Genomic DNA, 22,027 nt, shown 5'->3' on the forward strand with positions numbered 1-22,027 from the left:
GATAACTTGTACTTTTGGGTGAGATTAGGAGTTCTTCACATGCTAAGAAAATAATAATATGAAGTTTTTAATCGTATAATGGTCGTTTGTTAAGTTTGGAAGTCAAACGAGTTGTAATACAAAAGTCGACAAAGGGCGTCGCAAGTTAAGTTTGTAAATTTCACTGAAATTTGGGTCATATGTCACGGAGCTTTTCTCTCAATATACTTGGAGTTACGGGGTGATCCACCTATCAAATCGAAGGTCTATGAGTCTAGTTTCCAGGGCATTTTACTGTTCATCAATACGACTTCGTAGTAGAGAGATATTCGCGTTTTCGTCCAAGGACGCAAACTGCTGCGTGAACAGTGAACACAGTCGGTGGCTTTATCTTGCCCCTATATATACACATAGCCTTGGACGAAATTTCCTTCATTTCTTCACCATAAAAGGACCAGCAAACCCTAAGCAATATTCTCAAACCTTCTCCCATCAATCACAAACACTCCTGAAAGCAAATCAAATAACTTTAACATGGAGAAAACCATGGCAATTATGGAATTGTGATTTCTTCGCTAATTTGCTTCTCGGATAAGAACTTCACCTTGAAGTAACTTGGAGTTTGGAGTGATTTTGATCATCTAAGGTATATTTTAACTTCCTTTTGATCTCTTTGAACTTCTACAAGTAATTAAACCTAGAAATTTGGTGAAAACCCCCATAGAATAAGCTTTGACAATTCTTGTGAACTCTTATGGACTTGGCTTGATAGTTGGGCTATTTTATGTGGTTTTAACGTGTTGTTTGGAGCTGTGTTGATATGGATTGGATCATATTGACGAGGAGGAGTAGAAAAGTAGAATTTGGTAGCGTTATATGGGAAAATTTCGCTACAAAAAGGGCCTGTAAATTCATGCCCATAAGTTGCTCGATTAAATGTCTAAATGAAGATTTCTATAAGCTACGACCTTGGTTTTGATCTTGAATAGTCTATATTATGTAGGACATCATTCGTAAGACGGTCGAGGACTATATAACTCCATCGACGAGGTATGTAGGGCTTTTTATTCTCTTTGTGGCGTGACTAGATTTCAAACGACCTTTCACTGAAAAGTTGTTCCGCTAACTTGGATCGATCGCGTTCCATGATAATTGAGCTGACACATACTCATCTATACCTTGTACCAAATTATGGTCCACATCTCCTTTTGGCTATCGATTAAAAGACTTTCCATTCAACTTGTGTCGATTATGTCCCAAAATGGTTAAGCTTACCCTTTTCTCATGAATAGCTTGTATTGAAGTACCTTTCACATTTCGTATCCCTTTTATTTATCGAATGAAGAATGATATTAGTTATGGTACTTTTCACATCAAAGTTGAGTTGATTGTACTTCCTTTAATTGAGTTAATCCTTATCTTCTTGTCTATTGCTCCAAAGTGACGAACCTCTCGTTGGCACACTCTTTCCTATAAAAGTTGTGTCAATCATATTTCATAAGATTTTGGCTAACTTTGGTTTCGTGAATAATTCATAACAAGATGTTTCCTTGTACTTTTACTTCTTTGGCCTAATGATCAAATAATGATAAACGTAGCGACAATAATGATAGTCGGAGGATAACGACGATAGGTCACTCCAACTCTTTCCATGATATTTCTTCTGAGGTCAGTCTTTCATTGCACTTATATATATGTATTTATTTTCATTACCGAGCCGCTCTATAGTCGGCCGGATAGGCACTTATATGTGCACCTAGACATGTTTCTTTCTTTACCGAGCCGTATTGTAGGCGGCCAGGTAGGCACGTAGCTATGCACCTAAATGTATTTCTTTCTTTACCGAGCCGTGTTGTAGGCGGTCGAGTAGGCACGTAGCTGTGCATTGCCACTGATCAGTTGGGCATAGATGATGTTATGATGATGAGCTCACCCCACAGATGGATTTATTATTATTATATGATATGATATATGCCTCCACAGTGAGGAATGATTTTACGGGCATGCATTTACATTTATGTCATGATTATGGTCGCCCTCTGGCCTCGTTCGTAGTTTCTGTGTTGTCTCTACATCTTTTCCCAAGTTATCTGTGTCTCTTATGCTTATGTTATGTTTATGCTTACTGCCTTACATACTCGGTACATCTTTCGTACTGACGCATTTTATGCATTGTGATCATGCCCACAGGTACAGTAGACGGATTGTTGTACAAAGTTTAGCAGGGATGTTCGCACTCCATTCTCCGGAGTTGCTGGTCAGAGTCATTAAATAGGATGCATCCATATATATAGAGAGAGTATGGCTATGGGTACATCGAGGCCACTGGTACTGTCCCGACCAATTGATGCATATTAGTGCTCTTAGAGGCTTGCGGTATCATCGCCGTACGGCGTATTGTGTACGCCTTGCCGGCCTTCCGACTAGTTGTCTTTCTTGGTTGTGGCCTTGTCGGCCTTAGTTATGCATATATGTGTTGTTGGGCCTTTTTTAAGCAAAGTTGTTATGATATACTTCTTACTATTGTTATTCGGCTGGCCTCATCGGCCTATGATTCACGTTATAGAGTTTAGATATCACAGTTGGTTCGCTCGGCCCCTTCGGGTGTCGGGTGCCGGCCACACCCCCAAGGTTGGGGTGTGACACCTATATGGTGGTCCTATTACCCCCTGAATATATTTTTAAAGCATTTCTTGGCATTTATCTAGAAAAATCAAACCAAAACCCAACGCGACAAAAACAAAGACTCGATTATGAAAGAATATAGTGATTCACAAGATCATATTCCAAGAGAATCAACTGTTTTCTCCATGAAAAAATTAAAAGTGTAGGAGAGAATTCTAATTTTTTGTTTTGTTCGAAGAGTGAAATGACCTGAAAATGAATGGATTCCTTTGTTTTTTAGCATTTTATTCAGCACGTGTTTGAATTGTTATCCAGCACAATTTATAAATGCCAAAGAAATTCCTTAAAAGTATATCCGGGGGTAATAAGACCCCCGTAAAGGTTAGGTGTGTTACAGCAAATTCAGGCAAAGGTTGGGGTGTATCTTAACATTTTCCTTTTTGGAAAACAAAGCGGTTTTTTATTTATTTTTTAGTGTTTGGTAAGTAAGCAAAAAAATTATCTCAAGAGTATAAGAGTATGTCTATGTAATCTAGCAAAATATTATGGAGGTGGAATGGGGTTAGGTGTGGGGGTTCGGGATGGAGTTGGGAGCGTTGGGTGGGTGGAGACGAGACAATTAATTTGAATTTTTACTTATGCAACTTGTTTTTCCAACTTTCATCATTTTCCTGACCAACCAATGTTTTCCTTTTTACTTTGTACCAAATACAACATAAGTATTGAACTCTTCATTACCAACCTAATAATACATTTGTTTGGTTACAAAACTCTGAATAACAACCGCGGCATTTGGTTCATCCTATTAGAGTTTGTATCACTAATACCCACAGGGAATCTATGTATTGCAGTATTTTATACGAGGTAAAACATAAAATCATTTAACAAAGTTTAGATAAGAGTATAAGTCAAACCTCTCTATAATTGTCATTCGTTATAACAATATTTTACTAGAACACCCTGATTTTCTCCGGATCCGATTTTTCATGTTATATTTTACTTCTCTATAACAACATTCTATCTATAATAGCAGTGACATTCATTATAACGGTATCTTTCTTTATAAAATTACCTCTCTATAACAACCATACTCAAATATTAGGGTGAGATATAAGAATCAATTGTTAAGCTCTTAGACTGCCTTCAAAGGAAAGCTATTAAATTCCCTTTTAGTGAAAATTTGGATAAAATTCTTTGTCAACTCAAGCATTATATTATCTCTAAGAGATTGGAATTTACGTAACAACCTACAATTGTAGAATTCTTACTTAAAACTTGAAATATTTAATTTCTCAATTAATTTTAAATGCATATTTTTCTTAAATTTTAATTCTTCATTGGTATGGTACAATGTTATGGATTAATTAGTAATTTATTAATCTTTTCTATTTTTAATTAATGAGATATGAAAATCAATTGAGATTTTAAAATTAACAAGTATATTGTTTTCGTTTATAACATAAAAAGTACAAAAAAATAATTGTTTGCGTACTTTTATTTATAACAACTAAATGAGATCTAAACATCAAATGCCAGTATACATACATAACAACATCTCACTATAGCAAGCCATGAAATTTTCGGATAAACGCTACCATTATAGAGAGGTTTGACTGTACATTATGTAGTAGTAGTGTATTACATTTAAATGATGCGCTAAACCCAGTGCTTGAACTCTCAACTAGTCCTGATACTGAGGTCAGATATCATATTGATGAAAACAGGAAACAAACCAAAAACAGGAAGAGAGAAGAAGAATTTAACAGTCCGTAAAAGCTTGGATAGAGTCCATTGAAACCTGATAGTTGTTAAATAGAAACAAAAAACACATGAAACCTGACTATTATAATAAAACAAATGCAATGTGCGTGAGTTGATAAAATACACAAGTATGACAAACTCATCTACAAAAGGGTTTCAGCAGCTTTAAAACTAAAAAGAAGTGGTGCGAAACTATGTAGTAACGGACCATCAGAGAGAATAAAGGGTGTTTCTTGGAAAGTAATGTAGAAAACTAAAAGAAAAGAAAATCATAACGTTAAGTTACAAAGGGTGTTTGGTATGGTGGAAACCTTGCCTCACTATGCAACACTTTCTAAAATCAAAACATTTCACCTATCACACACAAAAGAAACTATTTCAAATGGGGTATGGAGAAAAAAATAAGCTAAGAAAGTCGTTCCTTATTTCCTGGAAACATTCTCTGTCATACCAAACACACCAAATTTCTTTAAATACTTCAATAAACCAGCATGTCCAAGCACGACTTCTTCGAATATAGTTGGAGGTACACTTGAATCTTGGATTCCATTTGCAACACGGATTAGAAAACCTCTCTTTTGTACTCGAGCACAAAGTCTCCAGACGGTTCAACGTTCTGTACGCCAAAGGCAGGGCTGAGTGGCCTCCCTCTAACTTTCACATGCCGAATGCTGCACATACGAATCAACTGCATTCTGATCATATGGATAAGAAGCAAGCACTAAGGGTGTCAAATATGGCCCACAAGATGATGGCCCGCCCAAAATTTTATGAGTTGGACTCAAGATAGTTTTATATTGGGCTGATTTTAGCCCAACTCAATATAACCCATTTTAAAGTGATCCCAACTTAGCCCAATATTAGCCCCTTTTAAGATTTACTTAAATTTTGGTTTACTGCTTGAAATTTACTTTATTTTTTTATGTATACACTTTTCTTATACCAGGTATCTTTTAAGTTTATAGTGTGTTTGATATGAAGGGAAATATTTTTTCACTAAAAATGTTTTTCTCGAAAATATTTTCCACGGAAAATGTTTTCCTCAAAAATATTTTCCACGAAAAATCTGCAAAAATATTCTTCTGGAAAACATAGACCCTTCAAAAAAACTGGGTTAAGTTGGGCGGATCATGACCCAGCCCGTTTCAACCCAGCTAACTTTTGGGCCAATGTTAGCCCAACCCATTTATTACCTTAACCCATTTTCATTGAGCCAATTTCAGCCCAACTCATTCATTTGACACCCTCAATAACAACAACAATGACATCTGTCTAGTTATGAAGATTTAAAAAAAAAAAAAAAAAATCAATCGTCCAGAAAGTCCTTAAATGAATCCAAATCTGACATTTGATATTATATCTTAAATAATCTTAGTTTCCAGTGAGAACAAGTTCCTGCTGTTTCCCCTTCTTTTTCCCTTTTCTGTAAATCTTAAATGGTAGCACGATAGAATAATTTCCATTTTTCTTGATGAAGACCGCTTTTTTGCTTTCCAGTGTTAATCTTAAGATTTTAGTATCTTGGAGTGATGACCTGAGCACTTCTTGTTTTCTCCCCGTCCTAGTCTGCTTCATGTTTCCTAATCTGAAAGTCTTCTTAATTCAGTACTACTTTGGGTTGTAAATAAACTGGGAAGGTAGTGAATATTGATTGTCACTATGGAAATCAAAGTTCATCCACATTCTTCCAATTGCCATTCAGAAGAATGCATAATATAACCTTAGTGCAGAGACAAGTCAGCTACATCATCTTGCTAATGGAGAGACCAATAAATACGAAACAAAACTTTCAATTAAGAGAGGAAAGTGTAGAACACTAACCATATGTAAAACAAGTCGTCAATATCACATCTCTCAGCTATGCCCAACAGTTCAATCTGCAGATATCCACCAATGCAAAGCACTGATTCTGGTAGCTTGAATTGCTGCAAGCAATTTTCCTGGCCATCAAAGTTTGATCTGTTAATTCTCCTATGCAAATAACTCTATGACACTCCTTTGAAAGGCCTGTAAATGATGTTTAACCTAGTATACTTTTTACTTATGACAAGACTTGGAAGCCTTGGCCAGAATAACGCCTACAAGTGATCCCCATCATTGGAGAACTATTCCACCTACTTTTTTTTAGAACTATTCCACCTCTTTGGGACAAGACTTTGCGCCTTGACCAAAATAAAGCTTATTCATGCCTCCACCAGTAAAAAGACAACTCAGCAAATAAGATCACCTGTGTTGGTAAAAAGTAAAGTTAATAACTGCACCTGTCTCATAGGGAATTCTTCCGAGGTATACGTCCATATAAACTTGTCATCAGCAGGCTGTTGCTGGGGCAAGTGCAGGAGATCACTCTTATCTCTAGAGGATTTGGGGTGTCCTAATCGAAACCGAACAGAGTTTGCAGAGTATATGGGCTTGCCTCGATGGAAACAAACTGATTTGGAAATGTTTGCATATTAGCAAAAGAGCACAAAAGAAAGGTTTGGAAGTCTGATCATGAATAATCGAGAGGGAATCTAGAGCCCCAAGGTAATGATAAGAGAGAATGAACAATCACCTTTGAAAGGTTGTATGTTAATTTCAGTGATGACACAAAGATCAGCCTTCAATTTGTAAATTAGCGTCTCGGAAGCATTGGGATCACTGTGCCCTATACTTGACCAGTATGCAGGTATATTGTGAAATCTCTCTCTAGGAACTAGAGTATTCACAATACTTTCACCTGGATAATGGTCCGTACTTGAAGCGCTAACTGCATTACCTATGCAATCACTTGTACAAGAGTTTGATATTTCAATATCTTGAAGTAGAGTAGCATAAACATTATGGTCTCTTTTTAGAGTCTCCCAACTGGAATTGCTAGACTCGACATCTTTTCTTTCTACTACTCTCAAACCTGGTTCTGTTATACGTGCAATTCTAGAAAGCTGCGGAAACTTTCTCAGACACAGTTGCTTGGAAATTCCACTAGTAGCCACTGCAAACAAATAAGCGGACCTTCAACTCATTTGTTCTCCCAAATGATAATAAACCTTCAAGTAGCAAAAATTGGCATCCCTAGATTTTTTGAATAAATGCTTAATATAGCATACACTTTAAGTATCAAAGAAATTGATGGCACGTCATAAAGCCAGAAGAAGTGATGAAATTGGAGCGCCAACAGTCCAAGGTACAATTACTAAGTTTCCAACTTCAAAATAAATTAGTAAGATTGCACACCACTCACAGAAGAAAAATATGATATGTAGTGTAGTGTGTCCAATTAGTAATTTATCAAAAAGAGTTTAAATAAAACTACCAATTGATTAATTAATTACTGGATACAAACTCAGAGGCAAATTTACAACAAGCAACTGGGAAAGCTACACTCAACTAGATAGATCAGACGACATTTGAGGAAAGCAAAAAGACCAAGTGTGTTGTCACACAATCATACTTCTAAGAGAATGATCAACTAGCAAACCAAAAAATGATGATGTTTGTTTTCAAAGTAAAATCAATTGTTTTTGTTTTCGAAGCAAACAAATCAATGTTTCTAGATAACTGGAATTCTGTCTCCACTTATGAAAGGCCAAGCCGACACAATAGGCATTGCGATGCGAAGAGCTTTACTTGGAGAAATAGAAGGAACATGTATCACACGTGTAAAATCTGAGAAAGTCCCACATGAATATTCTACCATATCGAGCATTCAAGAATAGGTACATGAAATTTTAATGAATTTGAAAGATGGGATATAAATATTTTGAGATGGAACGTCAATTGAGATGGAACGTCAAGCGGGGTTACCCTTTCAGCTTTTGCAGAATTGCATTGTCACCAAAAGATTCCATTTTTTTTTTCTTCCCGGAACAATCTTTTTTCTTCAACCAAAAAAGAATCTTTTATTCAAAAAACAAGTCCAGTCGGTTTAAATTTTATTAATTACAGTATATGAAAGTTTGAAAAAGTTTTAGACCTTTAGAGTTAAAAAGTTTTAGAGCTCTAGAGTTAGTTCTCCCCAAAAACAAACCCAAAACCAGTTCTTCTACAACCAAATCCAACACTCACTATGTCTCCACAAAAAAAGAACCCCAAAAGGAAAGAAGAAAACAAACCAAACCGTTTTTTATCTGAAAGCCCTGTTGATACTATAACCGCGAAAAGGAGCAACATTCAAGTTCAAGGACTGATTAATTTGGTGTTCATGTAATATCTATCTCAATTATTTCCTAACTTAGCCACTTAGGCATCAAGTCATAAAAAAGCAGGACTTGTGAAAAAAATAATCTAGAGATCAATGCAAAATTTCTAAAAATATAAAAGAGAAATAGAGACACAAGAAACAGAGATGTTGGAAACATATTACAGTATTTCAACTTCGGTAAAATTTTACTTCACATGATATTTGTAGATATCAGGATAAACAAAAGAGACCAGGTAATTTGGTCAAGCTCTAACCTGACATTTTTAACCTCAGGAGATTCTCATATGCAATGTTCTTTGTCTCATGCGTCAAATAATTTGCACATGGTATTTCGAGAACAAAACAAAGAAATTTGATTATGATTGGGTTGGCTGTACCCTTAAAAGGATTATCCTTCTTCTTTCTGAGGCTCTACTTATTTGTACTCATTCCAGGCATGTTCAAATTGCAGATTGAGTGTCAATGAGTGTCAATGCTCGTAGTAAGTGTAGATGCAAAGAAAGAAAATGTTATTAATGCAGAAAGGCTCTTTACTTAAGTATCTACAACAATGAAAACAAAGAGCAACTATGAGCTTTTAGGCACATTAAATATACCAAGCATAGGAAAAAGATCAGAAGAGAATGGAAATAGGAAAATGCAATCTATGACTTATCATTTGTGAAACATAACATCATTAAAAGTGTAGTATTATGATGATAGGAAGAAAAAAAACAGTTCTTCAGTCTCACTGCCTAAATAAGAGTACTGAACAAGGCAATAACTGCTTTAAAGAAAAAGCTGAAGGTTTGAACGACTGACCAAATTGGTGCCAAAGGCATGAAACAGAAGCAGCACGGACCACATCAGCTGGATCATTCAAACGCCGCAGAATGTTCAGAGACACATCAGCTCCAAGCCGTTGCACAAAATCAACACGTGTGTCCATACTAAAGCAAATTACTCAAAGTTCCAAACTCTGAATCATCACAAAACACATAATTCACGCAATAAGCAAAAAAAATTATTTTGGAAAAGGCAGAGAAGTAAGTAAAACAGATAAAAATGAAGCCAGTATATGTTTGTGCATGGGGATATTGAAAGGCTCACGAGAATGGTTTCTCTTAAGCTGCTTTCAAGGAATGAAACTTTCTCATCAAGTCAATATTCGCATAAAAATTCTCATCCTTCATAACATTGACCAATTTCCAATTCACAAACACCAAGAACAAAAATCTAGAAAACCATCTAACCAATGAAATGAGAAAGCAAAAATGAGGCAAGAGAAATAAGCATAGGGAAGATATTAACAGTTTGGGGCTTTAATAAAAGGAAGGAAAATTAGCATGCAACCAAGAATAGCCCACACATTATTGTTATCTTACTCAACAAAAAAAAAAAAAAAAAAAAACCTACACATCTGGCGTTCACCCAAAAAATTAAACAAAGACCAGCAGGGAGTAGAAAAGGAAGGGACTTTGTACCTTTTGGATTGAAGAAACAGAACAAAACCTAGAGAATGGAACAATATGCATATAGGGATAGAGAAATGGCCACTGTTTCCACCCTATTCTAGAAGTGGGTTTGACATCACAATGGCTGAAATTACCCTGTAAACTTTGGAAGCCTCAAAACTATATTCATGGATAAACTAATTTCTAAGTTTTTCTCTTAGCACTGAGGACGCTGTAGAGAAGTCACTTTGCAACTGTGGGATTACAGCATATGGTTAACTAATAATAGCAAGCATGAGGTTTTATCGTACATGCCACTTGTAGATAGATATTGTTTTTCCTGACAAAACCAACAGGAGAGTTAAACAATAGGGAAGCACTAATGAGAGTAAAATTTTAGAATAATAGAAGTAATAATAAATGCCTTCTCAGTTTAGATGCCACAAAAAGAATAAATTGAAATTAGACGTGATTATGGTGTTGTGTCTTCCAAGAGAAAGACATGATTGATGGAGACATACCACATAGAACTGAAATATGATATTATGAGCGTATTATGAGAATAAGTTGATATAAGATACCTACGAAACTGAAATGCAAGAATACAGAAGGATTGTGATCGAGACCTACAATGTTATATGAGTGCAAATGCTAGGCCTCCAAGACCCAACATATCCACAAGAATAGTGTCGCAAAATATTGATATTAAGATCGAATTGCAGTCACATAATGTTAGACTGGTGTATAATTGATCACATCTGGAAGAAAATGCAAGTTGCACACATAGAGGATAAATGATTGACTGTGATCGTTTTAACCATGTCCTACATAGACATGCAAATGCATTGGTGAGTAGGTGCAAAACTATGATGATTGAATGTGCTGAAACAAGACAAAGTAGACCTAAAATCATATGGAAAAAATTGTCTTAGAAGACTTGCAATCTATATGAATCAGTGAAGATTTAGCTAAGAATAGAACAAAACAAGAAACAAAGGATCCATATAGGTGATATCACTTAAGTTTAGCTATTCTTATTATCCTGAGGTCCACTGAGTTGAGAAAAGTCTCTATAATCTGGCTACAGCTTTGTGCACCAGCGTTAGGACAAGTGTTACATTAAAGAACCTTATTTTCGAAACCCCCTAGCAGTGGCGGACCCAGGATTTCGTGCAAGGGGGTTCAAAAAAAAAAAAAAAAAAAACTAAAGTCCACGATAGTAACTCATCGTAAAAGCAATACTAGGCATAACGTAATGGGTTTCAGCCTCCGAGAAGCGACACTACTTACTGAGTCCCAAATTTCTCAATTAGTCAAGCAATCTATTTTTCACTTTATTTTTTGACATGTTCAAAGTTCAACCATATTTAGATCTTATAAATAATTTCTCTCACATCTACTACAAAAGAACTAAACATTTTCTTTAGAAAGTACCAATCTAAACATTTTCTTTAGAAAGTACCAATTTAATTCATATTATTGACAAAATTACACAAGAGAGCAGTGAAAGGTACAACTTAAAAAGACCTAAATCCCATTACAAGAACTTAAAATTAGGAGTAACCAGGAAAACAAGAGAACAAAACCAAAAGCCACCATCTAATGCAACAGGGAAAGAGACAAGAGATATCCTTTACTAGAAAAAAAGGGAATTAAAGGTGGTTGCTTGGTCCTTGTGAGACTAATATTTCATGACATAAGGAAATTAACTCCACAAGATATTGAGCAAACCTTGATTGATAACGGAGTGGGTGAAATTTCAGCAATCTGGAAGATTTATGGAGCAAGGTTGTGTTTCGAATTTAAGCAAAACAGACCAGAGACGTAAGGGGAGAAAAGGCCATAAATAGTACCCTATCTATTAGGTCTAAAATGCTCCCTTAACTATACACTTACCGATTTTAATCCTTTAACTATTTAAAAACTTATCAAATTTAGCCTTCATCTATTTTTTATATAAATAGCGTACAAACTTATAAACCTCCATGAGATTAATGTTAAACCATTCCTCAAATCTGTCTCTCTCTCTCCCCGCTTCTTTTCCCTCAAGTTCATTCTTTAACCTCAACTTTTTTCCTCAAGTTTCTCTCGCAGAACCGACGGATCTGCGTCGGTTAAAACTACGGAGTCCATCGGTTTTGTAAAACAAAAAAAAAAAATTAAGAAAACCGACGGACTCCGTCGGTTTTTTTTTTTTTTTTTTTTGAAAATTAAAGAATGAAATATAGGAACTTAGAATAGAACTCGGGTATGTTCCTTGGCATTAAAGGGCTTTACCACTAGATCACTGATATTTTTTGTTCATATACTTACATTGATTTAATTTAGACTTTTTTTTGCTCTAAAAATCGACGGAGTCGGTCGATTTTTTAATAAAAAAAATTTAAAAAAAAAAAAACTGACAGACTCCATCGATTTATTTTAGAAAATAATTATATTTTTTCTCGCGACGCAGAAAAAAAACTGACGTCATCCGTCGGTTTTTGCCAGTTTTTTAGTAGTGTTTGAGAAGAATGGTTACAGAAATTGTGTGCCTGAGTTTGTCTTTTCGAATTTCAGAGACTCGAGAGCGACACCAGTGCCAGAATGCTCTTTTTTTTTTTTTTTTTTAACAAGAGGAACTCGAGGAAAAAGAAGCGGGGAGAGAGAGAGAGACAGGTTTGAAGAATGGTTTAACATTAATATCACGGAGGTTTATGGGTTTGTACGTTGTTTGTATAAAAAATAGATGGAGACCAAATTTGATAAGTTTTTGAATTATTAAAGGACTAAAACCGGTAAGTGTATAGTTGAGGGACCATTTTAGACCTACTCCCATAGATAAGGGACTATTTATGGCCTTTTCTCGACGTAAGGGCTTGGGAAATGGGAATTGGGGATTATTTGCTGTTTTAGATTGGGACATGGGATCCTTTTTTATTTTAAGTTCTATTATTTTTTTAAAAAAATAAAAAATAAAAGAAACTCTAGTTTGCCCCCAAAACTTTCCTAAGTGTTAAATATTTTAAAGAGTTGCAAAAGGACGTGTTTAGATATGTTTAAAAGAAAAGAGGATAGTCAATTGTTGTAGGCTGGTTTCGAACTCGGATCATTTGACAAAAAGTGAACCCACTTCGCCACTGGGCAGGTGTTGCATTCTATACAAGCGGAGTCAAATTTAATATATACCTGTATCTATTTTAAAAATAGATTAAATATACATGTATATACAGTACTATTTTTCAACGAAGTGGGTTCATATGAACCCACCTGACACATGTGAGTCCGCCCCTGCCCCCTAGTTTGACTTAAAAGACAAGTAGCCAGTACGGAAATAACAAGGACGCAAATAGAGCAGAATGGATATAAAAGATTCTTATAACTGATCTTAACAAATTTGGGACTGAAACATAGTTGATCATACATAAGATGGAAACTGTTCCTGGGCCTGACCTATAACTTGCAGATCTATCACAATTCTGGGCCTCTTTGATAACAAGAAAGGGAGCAATTAAATTGATTACGCTAAGCTCCTCGTTGGTCAACCAACTTAAGTAAGAGTTCTTCTGGATTTAGAATTGAAAAAAGTTCTCCTTTTTAAGATACTAATGCTTGGATATGCTAGCGTTTCCCTAAATTTATACAAGTAGCTGTCTAGTGCAGGAAGAAGTCACTATATATAGCAATAAATCCAGGTCAAAAAGACAAACTTTAACCTCTATGAACCATTTATTGGTTATATTACATACCAAATCAAGTATAAGACAGAGTACTTAGAGTGCAAGTTTAGTAATGGGAGTCAAGTAGAGGACGAGGACATGCAACTGGATACTCAGGTCATCACGAAGAAAGAAAGTTTCAAGTACCTGGGGTCGATCATCCAAGGGACTGGCGAGATTGACGATGATGTCACACATCGTATTGGAGCGGGATGGATGAAATGGAAGCTCGCATCGGGAGTGTTGTGTGATAAGAAGGTGCCGCTTTATTCTAAAGGGAAAGTTCTACAAAGCGGTGGTTAGACCCGCTATGTTGGATGGGACGGAATGCGGCCGATTAAGAAAGCGCGTGTCCGGAAGATGAAGGTGGGCTGAGATGCGGATGCTGAGATGGATGTGCGGGCATACCAAGAGAGATAGGATTCGGAATGAAGTGATTCGGGATAAGGTGGGTGTGGCCCCTGTGGTGGATAAGATGCGGGAAGGGAGGTTGAGGTGATTCGGCCACGTGCAGCGGAGATGCGGCGTGCGCCGGTGAGGAGGTGTGAGAGGATAGGTTTGTGGTGGGCTCGAAGAGAGGGAGGGTAGGCCAAAGAAGGCCTAGGGAGAGTGATTCGGCGGGATGGCATTACTCGGCTTACCGAGGACATGACCGATGATAGGAGAGGGTGGAGGTCGAGTATCAGGGTAGAGGGTTAGTGGGGAGCCGCGAGGTTTCCTTTCTCGTATTAGGAGTATTTTTATCCTGCTTCTATGTGTTGGTCTTGTCTATCTCTGTTATTTTATCATGACTTCGTTACTCTTGCTATTTCTCATTTTCACATGGTTTTGATTTGCTTATCCGTATCTGACTCTTTTCCCTTGTTTCCCTTGTTTTCTTTTGAGCCGAGGGTCTTTCGGAAACAGCCTCCCTACCTTCCAAGATGGGGGTAAGGTTTGCGTACACTTTACCCTCCCCAGACCTCACGTTGTGGGATCCAACTGGGTATGTTGTTGTACATACCAAACCAGCAGCACATCAGAAAATTGCTCAAATGGGTAATCAATTAGCAAACAACTCCACAAAAAATCTTTTAGAAGCTGTCCAGAAAAAACTGTTAATTTCTTTTTATCTCCTTTAAAATAACATTTTGCCAAAAAAGTCAAAACTTTAAACCATTAGCATTATAACTCACTACTCGGATATGCAAAATTTTACCCACTTCCCACAATTAAGCAACTTCATATTTCTCAATTATAACATTATAAGACAGTAGGAATTAAAAGAAACTTTGAAAAAAGTTGATCAATATTAGAGAGAGAGAGAGAGAGTAATACTATGGGATCAATATTCACAAGTCAAAATAATTTTTTTAATAAAATAACTCAATCCGACCCAAAAAAAAAAAAAAAAATTTCCAAAAATAATATGGATAATTTTTCACAAAAAAAAAAAAAAAAAAAAAATTTCGTATTAGTTTGGGCTGTAATAATTTTATTAGTGGGTAAAAAATTATTTGAGGGTAAAAATACAGTAGCTTGTTTTTTATAATTTTTAAGTTAAAAGAAACAAAAAACTGATCAATATTGGAGTAAAGGGAAATATTCACAAGTATAATAATGAAATTCCTTTACTTGGTAATTTGTAGATGAAAACTAATACAGTAGCTTGTTTTTTATTTTTAAGAGGCAAAATCCAGATGAAGAAAGAGGAGAAAAGCATAGGCGAGTGTGCAGTCAACTCAAAAGGAAATAATCTGATACAAAGGCGACTTAGGACAATGTAGTTTTATCGTCAGACACTAATAAGTATTGAATTATTCATAAGAAGGACTATTTCAAAAAAGGAAAGGTCGGTTGGTTGGCCACATAAGCTATAATATAATCCCAACATAAAAAAATCGGTAACTAATGTTACATCTGATCATAAAATTCTGCATTACCAACCTAATTTATGCATACCTAATAGCACATTGTTTAGCTTTCCAGAACTCTGGTGGTTTGGTAGCTGGTTACAGTTATGCATGTAGTATTAGTTATGAGCGAATCAACGTATTATTTATGTAGAGTTTACTTATTCACGTATTAGTTGTTTATGTATTTGCTATTCCATTTTCTACCCTGCGAATTAGTTATGAAGGTTGCAAACCAAACACTGTATTAACTTTATACATGAATAGCTTACTTCCTAACCAGCTACCAAATATGGTATTACATTTACAGAATTTGAAACATGAATAACTTGCCTCCTAACTAGCTACCAAACGACCTCTGAATAACTACCACGACATATGGTTTAGATTGTATCACTAATACCCACATAAATTTTGCTACACTTTGTATCAGTAATACGCACAGGCCGAAGGGAATCTATGTATTGCAGCATTTTATACGACATAAAACATAAAATGGACTAGAAAATTTTAGATAAGAGTATCTAAAAACAAAAAATGTTCCTAGCCTAGGCAATCACTGTAATATGTAGAGTCCGCAACTTAAATGACCCAAAAATTGGGTTTAGAGACCAAAATAACGCATAAAAAAAAAAAAGTTACCAAAATACCTTTTGCGCATTAATTTAGTGCGCAATAGGATTTAACTGTAATGTTACAGTTTAATCCTATAGCGCACTAAATTAGTGCGCAAAAGGAGTTATTTTCATTTTCCCAAAACTTGTGTAATTTCAAAGTTTTGAAATTTCACGTTTTTTTCATACTTTGAACAAAGATTAGTCATCTTTTAAAACGCCGGAATATCAATATTTTATATAGAACCTGATATCTTTTTCTGCGAACAATATTGTAGGCTCAATACATCAAGTATACGTAAACTTTTGCATCGACGTTTTATGGGTTGTAAAGTGCCCCGAAGTAAGTTTTATTTGTTTGGAAACTTGTTATCTTTAGGTTTAAGTATTTTATTTTATAAGGTTTTGATTTAAGCGTTTTATTATGTAGTCAAGGCATTACTTTATTAAGGATATGTCGATATTTTTTTCGAGTTTTTTTTTTTTTTTTGCTGTTCATAATTCAAGACAATTCGAATACATCAAGAAGAATTAAAATACATTGATAATTCAAGGCAATTCTAATACATCAAGAAGGATTAAAATACATTCATAATTCAAGACAATCTTCAACCACGAGAGGCTCTCCCACTATGAGAGGTTCTTCCACTACGAGAGGTACTTGCACCACCATGGTCCCGTAGGTGACACAAACGCTTATCATGGCCAAACTCCTTACACGTCGAGCACCTTTGAGAGTATGTCCTATTCGGAACATCCATTTGATTGGGAATCCGAGTTCATGCGTTAACATGAATTTTACGGATATACTTCTTGTTAGCAATCATTGAAAATGGCTCGTTTGGCCAATAAGATTGATCATCAAGTGGGGAGAAACCTCTGACATATGCTTTAAGATAATTTTCGACGTTGTATTCGGATGCGACATAAGCGATAACGTTTTTCCCATTGCCTCAACACACTTGATGGCATGAGAACACGGCATGTGGTATGATTGCCACTTACTACAACTACGTTCTTGTTCTCTCATAAACGGTATGAAGGTTTCCTCCCCGACCTTGGTAATAACCTGTCCAGACTTCATACACACGTTCAGCATAGTTATACTCTACCATCTTGAGTAGCTCAAATTTTTTCCTATGAAGCTCGAACCTTTGTGCAGGTTTTGACATCAATTTCCTACCATATGCTAATATGGCTTTGGCATGTCTTGTTCTAGTGGGAAACAGCTCCACAACTTGCTTGAAATTCATTCTCACTATTGCAGTAACGGGCAGTCCCCGAGCAGATTTTAGCAAACCATTGAATGACTCCAAGCTATTGTTAGCATCCCCCATCTCCTGCCTCCATCCGCATGTAATGTCCATTTCTCAACGTTGATATCTTTCAACCAATTATATGCTATTGGATTCACTGTCGTAATCATCTCCATCCGTATAAGAAACTTTTTTTGTTGATGTTCCATTGCAGCTGCCCACATCAATTTGTTTAGTGTGCTGTTTTCAAATTTTGTTTGGAAATTTGCCTTTATGTGCCTTAAACAAAATCGATGTTAAGCAAAGGGAGGCTGCCACCCCGGCAAATTAAACATATTGTGTAATATGGCTTGATGTCGATCAGATAGCGCGCATATGCCCATACGATCCTTAATAACATATCGCCTCAAATGTGTCAAAAACATCACCCATGTCTCGTTGCTCTCGTTAGCGGCAATGGCGAAAGCAAGAGGGAATATCGACCCATTGGCATCCATCCCTACTGCAATCAGTAGCTAGATGGCGTATACCCCTTACACATGTGTGCCATCTATGGATATGACTGGCCGACAATGAGCAAAACCATCAATGCATGGTTTGAATGTCCAAAACACAAAATTGAAAATATTACCGGCAATGAGCTTCCACTCTACAACAGTACCAGGATTGAATTTCTGTAGAGTTGTTATATGCCTCGGCAACTGTTGGAAAGAGCCCTCCCATGTACCATAAATCATCTCAAAAGCCCGCCTACGCCCGAGATATCCCTTTCTCGTACTTATCATTTTACGATATGTTTCCTTAACGTTTCTAATGCAATCTTTGATGGGATACCTGGATAAGCTTAAACAAACAACACTTAGCAATGATATGATAATTTAATTGATGTCGAAATTATAATGAACTTGGTCAAATAGCTTACCTTGGGGTTTCGGCAACGTGAACAACTAACACTTGAGCAATCACATTTGTATCTAAATTAAAATGATCTGCTTGATTCTCTCCCATATCACAAGTGTGATGTGGGTGGAATTTTGTGATAATCCACATACTATCATGCTTAACAATACCACGAAACATCTATTGACAACCTTGATACTGTCGTCTGCAAATCAGTCTCAATATCTTTCGGGTTGAATCATCAACCTTAAACTCCCTTAGTCCCTAGTAGCTATAAATTTTGACGACCTTTTGCAATGCCTTTTTGGATTCGAACATCATGTCTTTTGCAAGGTGAATTTCATTATTTACAAGATCGACCGGTTCTTTCCACAATTTATGGCGAACTGGATAATCTTCTTGGGTGTAGACGAAGGCATCAGAACAACCTTGAAGATTGTCAAGATATGAAATCACGTCAGAATGCCACTGAATTGGGCTTTCGGTCATCGGTTCTTGTTGGTGAATTGGACTTTCGGCCATCGGTTCTTGCTGGTTTGGCTAACTTTGCATCATTTCTACTAATTGCAGTTCCTGCATATGAGGATTAACATCAACCTCATCATCGTCGGACTCCTCTGCATTCGGTATATCATCGCTATCACTCGATGATGTTTCTATATAATTAGGATAATCATTACCATCTAGAAAAGGGCTCTTGCTACACGAAAGATAGGTAACATAGTTTAAATACCAATATCAAAATATATATGGATTATTTAATATCATGGTGATGAACCTACCGATACTGTTCAATAATGTCAGGGTTTGAAGAAAGAACAACTACACCGAAATCAACATTTGGTGTCACTTGTAACACCTCGTATCTTAGAACTTGGTAGTGTGTAGAGTTTTTCGGAAAAAAACTGAAGGTTTGAAGAGACGCAACTTTGCATCATTAAAGGATAACTCTTTGATTAAATACTAAACATCAAAAAATATATATTATTTAATTAATCGGAGCAAGGAAAAGTCTCAATATGGCTAATAGTAAGGCGTTTAAAAGTCTATAGAATAAGTTTTGATATCGCCTTCCAGTCGAATTACGGAAAAATCTGTAAGGAATTTTGGAAAAATTTCCTTCTTGAAAGTTGTAGATGAAATACCTTTCCAACGGTATATTATGGAGGTAAAACGGACATCTGTACAAAAAGTTAACCATTTTACTAAAACAGTGTTCTCACAGATAAAAGAGACTGCAAAATTGGCCCGTAAAGCCCAAATCACCGGAAAAACATATACGGTCCGTAAAACTTTTTGGGACGTAAAATAGGCGTAAAATGTATAATAAAATAACTTCACATGGGCTACTCCCATCACAAGAAACCAAGGTTACTCTAATTATTCCAAGTCAATTCTAAAATGTAATCTAAACAAGATATTTACCTAAAAAGGGTTTTCAAGAAAACCCATCTCAAAGGTTCAAGAATTCAAGATTTTGGAAATCTTTTGATTAATTTGCCTTAGAGTACTATCTACGTGTGGGAACATCATTGTTTTCTTGCCTCATAACATAAATTATGATTCTCTACTAAAATAGGGTCTATACCATAAGTCCAACATGATTATACTATGTATGAATTGTTATCGAGTTCTTAATATTTCTTTATGATTATTGAGAATCCGTTCGTAATCCATGAAAACCCATATATCTCATTCCATGGGTTCATGCATGTAGTTTATGATATATTATGCTATTTTCAAGAAAATACTATACATGTTTTACAAGTTCATGCAAGTAAGCTATGATTCATGATATCCATATACAAGCAATATATTCATGAAAACCGTGGACGCAAGTGCCACTTATTTTACATGTTCAAGTTTTTGGGAGTTGTTTTAATTACCGAGGAAGGCTTCGATAGCCCGAAACTATGAGGATCGTTCCACCCATGTCCCGACGATATCTCATAATGACCGGATCCTTTCATATTTTATTAAATCTCATGTTTCGGCAAAAAGTGTTCTTTGCGGGAGATCGGTTATAAGTTACTATTGATATTTTTACCATGTTATATATATATTAACTACTGCGTTCACCAGGTTTCAATTTTTCTTACCATGTTATTTCATGTTCCATGTTATTTCTTTCGCTTGCTTTACATACCCGGACATTCAATGTGCCGACGTCCCCTTTTATTACCCGGGGCCCGTATTTCACGATGTGTATCGATTTACGTTGACGACACACCGCCGAGGGACAAATGCATTCGTATCGCCACTATGGTGAGCCCCATCTCATTCGGGGTTTAGTCAACTTTTGTTTTATGATTAGTTCGCATCTAAGGTATCTTTTGGCCTTGTCCCTACGTTTTCCACCAAGATTCACGATTAGAGGTTTCATAGACTTCGGTTTAGTTATGTTAGACATGCAAGGTGTTTAGCCATCTTTGGCTCATTCATGTTATTTCCGCATTCATGTTTAAATAAGTATTTTGATTAAGTATTATGACTTATTGCATTTTATAAAGGCTCATCATGCATTATTCATGTTATGCCTCTTCAGCAAGCCATGTGGTTGCTCACACGTACGCATGTAAGGCACCGAGTGCCGTGTTTCGCCCAGGCCATGGTTCGGGGCGTGACATCACTGGCGAGTTTTGTGTGTAATTTTCACTACAGAGACAGTTCAAGTATTGTAAATACTAAACATCAAAAAATATATATTATTTAATTAATAAAAAGTATACCTACCGATAATAATCAGCTCACCGAACTGAGGGAATTACCCAATATTACTCATATCAGGTATAACCCCTAAAAAGAGACAAAAAAAACATTACTATTACCATACGTATAATAAAATAAACATGGGCTACTACACAAAATTATAATTTAAAAATGGATATTTACCAATTTTCGCCGTAATTTTGATTAATTTGCCTTAGAGTTTCCAGCGGCACTTGACCACTCAAAATGTCTCCATAAGAACTCAAGTTCGTATAAGTGTTAACATGAGTAGGCTGGACTTGAGGGACTTCCTAACGACTGTGAGGTATCCTTTCAATATACATTTCAAGAACATTGATGTTAACTAACCCCCTATATTCTTCCGCAGGGGCGGATGCAGTCAAGGCCCTGGGTGTTCACCCGAACACCCTCGGTAAAAAATTCTGAAGTGTATATTTAGGGTCAATTTTATGTGTTCATGTACATATATTGACTTTTGAACACCTTGAACAAATGCAAAAATTGGTTTATTTGTTTTTTCGAACACCCTGATTAAAAATCCTGGATCCGCCACTGTTCTTCCGGCGCCATCAAATAGTTCCTCAAAGAGTCATCATCATCGATAGTCCACTCAACATAAAGCACTAAACCTTGTGCTGCAATGGTTGGGTATAGCGATACTTCACATTCACGATTACTTTTCATTCTTCTGTGTAAGGCATTGAGTAATGTTTGGTAATCCAACTTAGTTGGAAACTTAACATGGGCTTTTGGGTTTATTACTATAACGAACGGTATTGTTATATAAAGAATCTCTCCATCCCAAAATAAAGAAACCTTAATAGTTGAAGGGGGAGAAGACATTTTTTTAAGAACTTTGGAGTTTTTATTTTTTTTCAAGAATGTGAAAAAAGATGACTTAAATTTATGAAATGGATGAGTGTTTACCTCATCCAAAATTCATATTAAATAGAAAA

General features: G+C 36.0%; 1 protein-coding gene across 3 annotated transcripts; it reads right to left on the minus strand.

Annotated features, from left to right (window-relative positions):
* Positions 1-4,659: 4,659 nt before the first annotated feature.
* On the minus strand, positions 4,660-15,454 carry LOC132064005 (F-box protein At4g00755-like). Of its 3 annotated transcripts, none has more exons than XM_059456851.1 (6): positions 15,294-15,454; positions 9,350-9,506; positions 6,920-7,339; positions 6,627-6,796; positions 6,187-6,305; positions 4,660-5,036 (listed from the first exon to the last, which is right to left on the minus strand). In XM_059456851.1, the coding sequence occupies exons 2-6, from the start codon at positions 9,474-9,476 to the stop codon at positions 4,928-4,930; spliced, it is 945 nt and encodes a 314-aa protein (XP_059312834.1). In that variant the 5' UTR covers positions 9,477-9,506; positions 15,294-15,454; the 3' UTR covers positions 4,660-4,927. The 3 variants fall into 3 exon arrangements, with proteins under 3 accessions (XP_059312834.1, XP_059312835.1, XP_059312836.1); XM_059456852.1 differs by having other exon boundaries at positions 4,660-5,053; XM_059456853.1 differs by having other exon boundaries at positions 4,939-5,060.
* Positions 15,455-22,027: the final 6,573 nt, after the last annotated feature.

Source organism: Lycium ferocissimum, chromosome 7 (assembly GCF_029784015.1).
Source record: "Lycium ferocissimum isolate CSIRO_LF1 chromosome 7, AGI_CSIRO_Lferr_CH_V1, whole genome shotgun sequence".
Lineage (NCBI taxonomy): Eukaryota > Viridiplantae > Streptophyta > Magnoliopsida > Solanales > Solanaceae > Lycium > Lycium ferocissimum.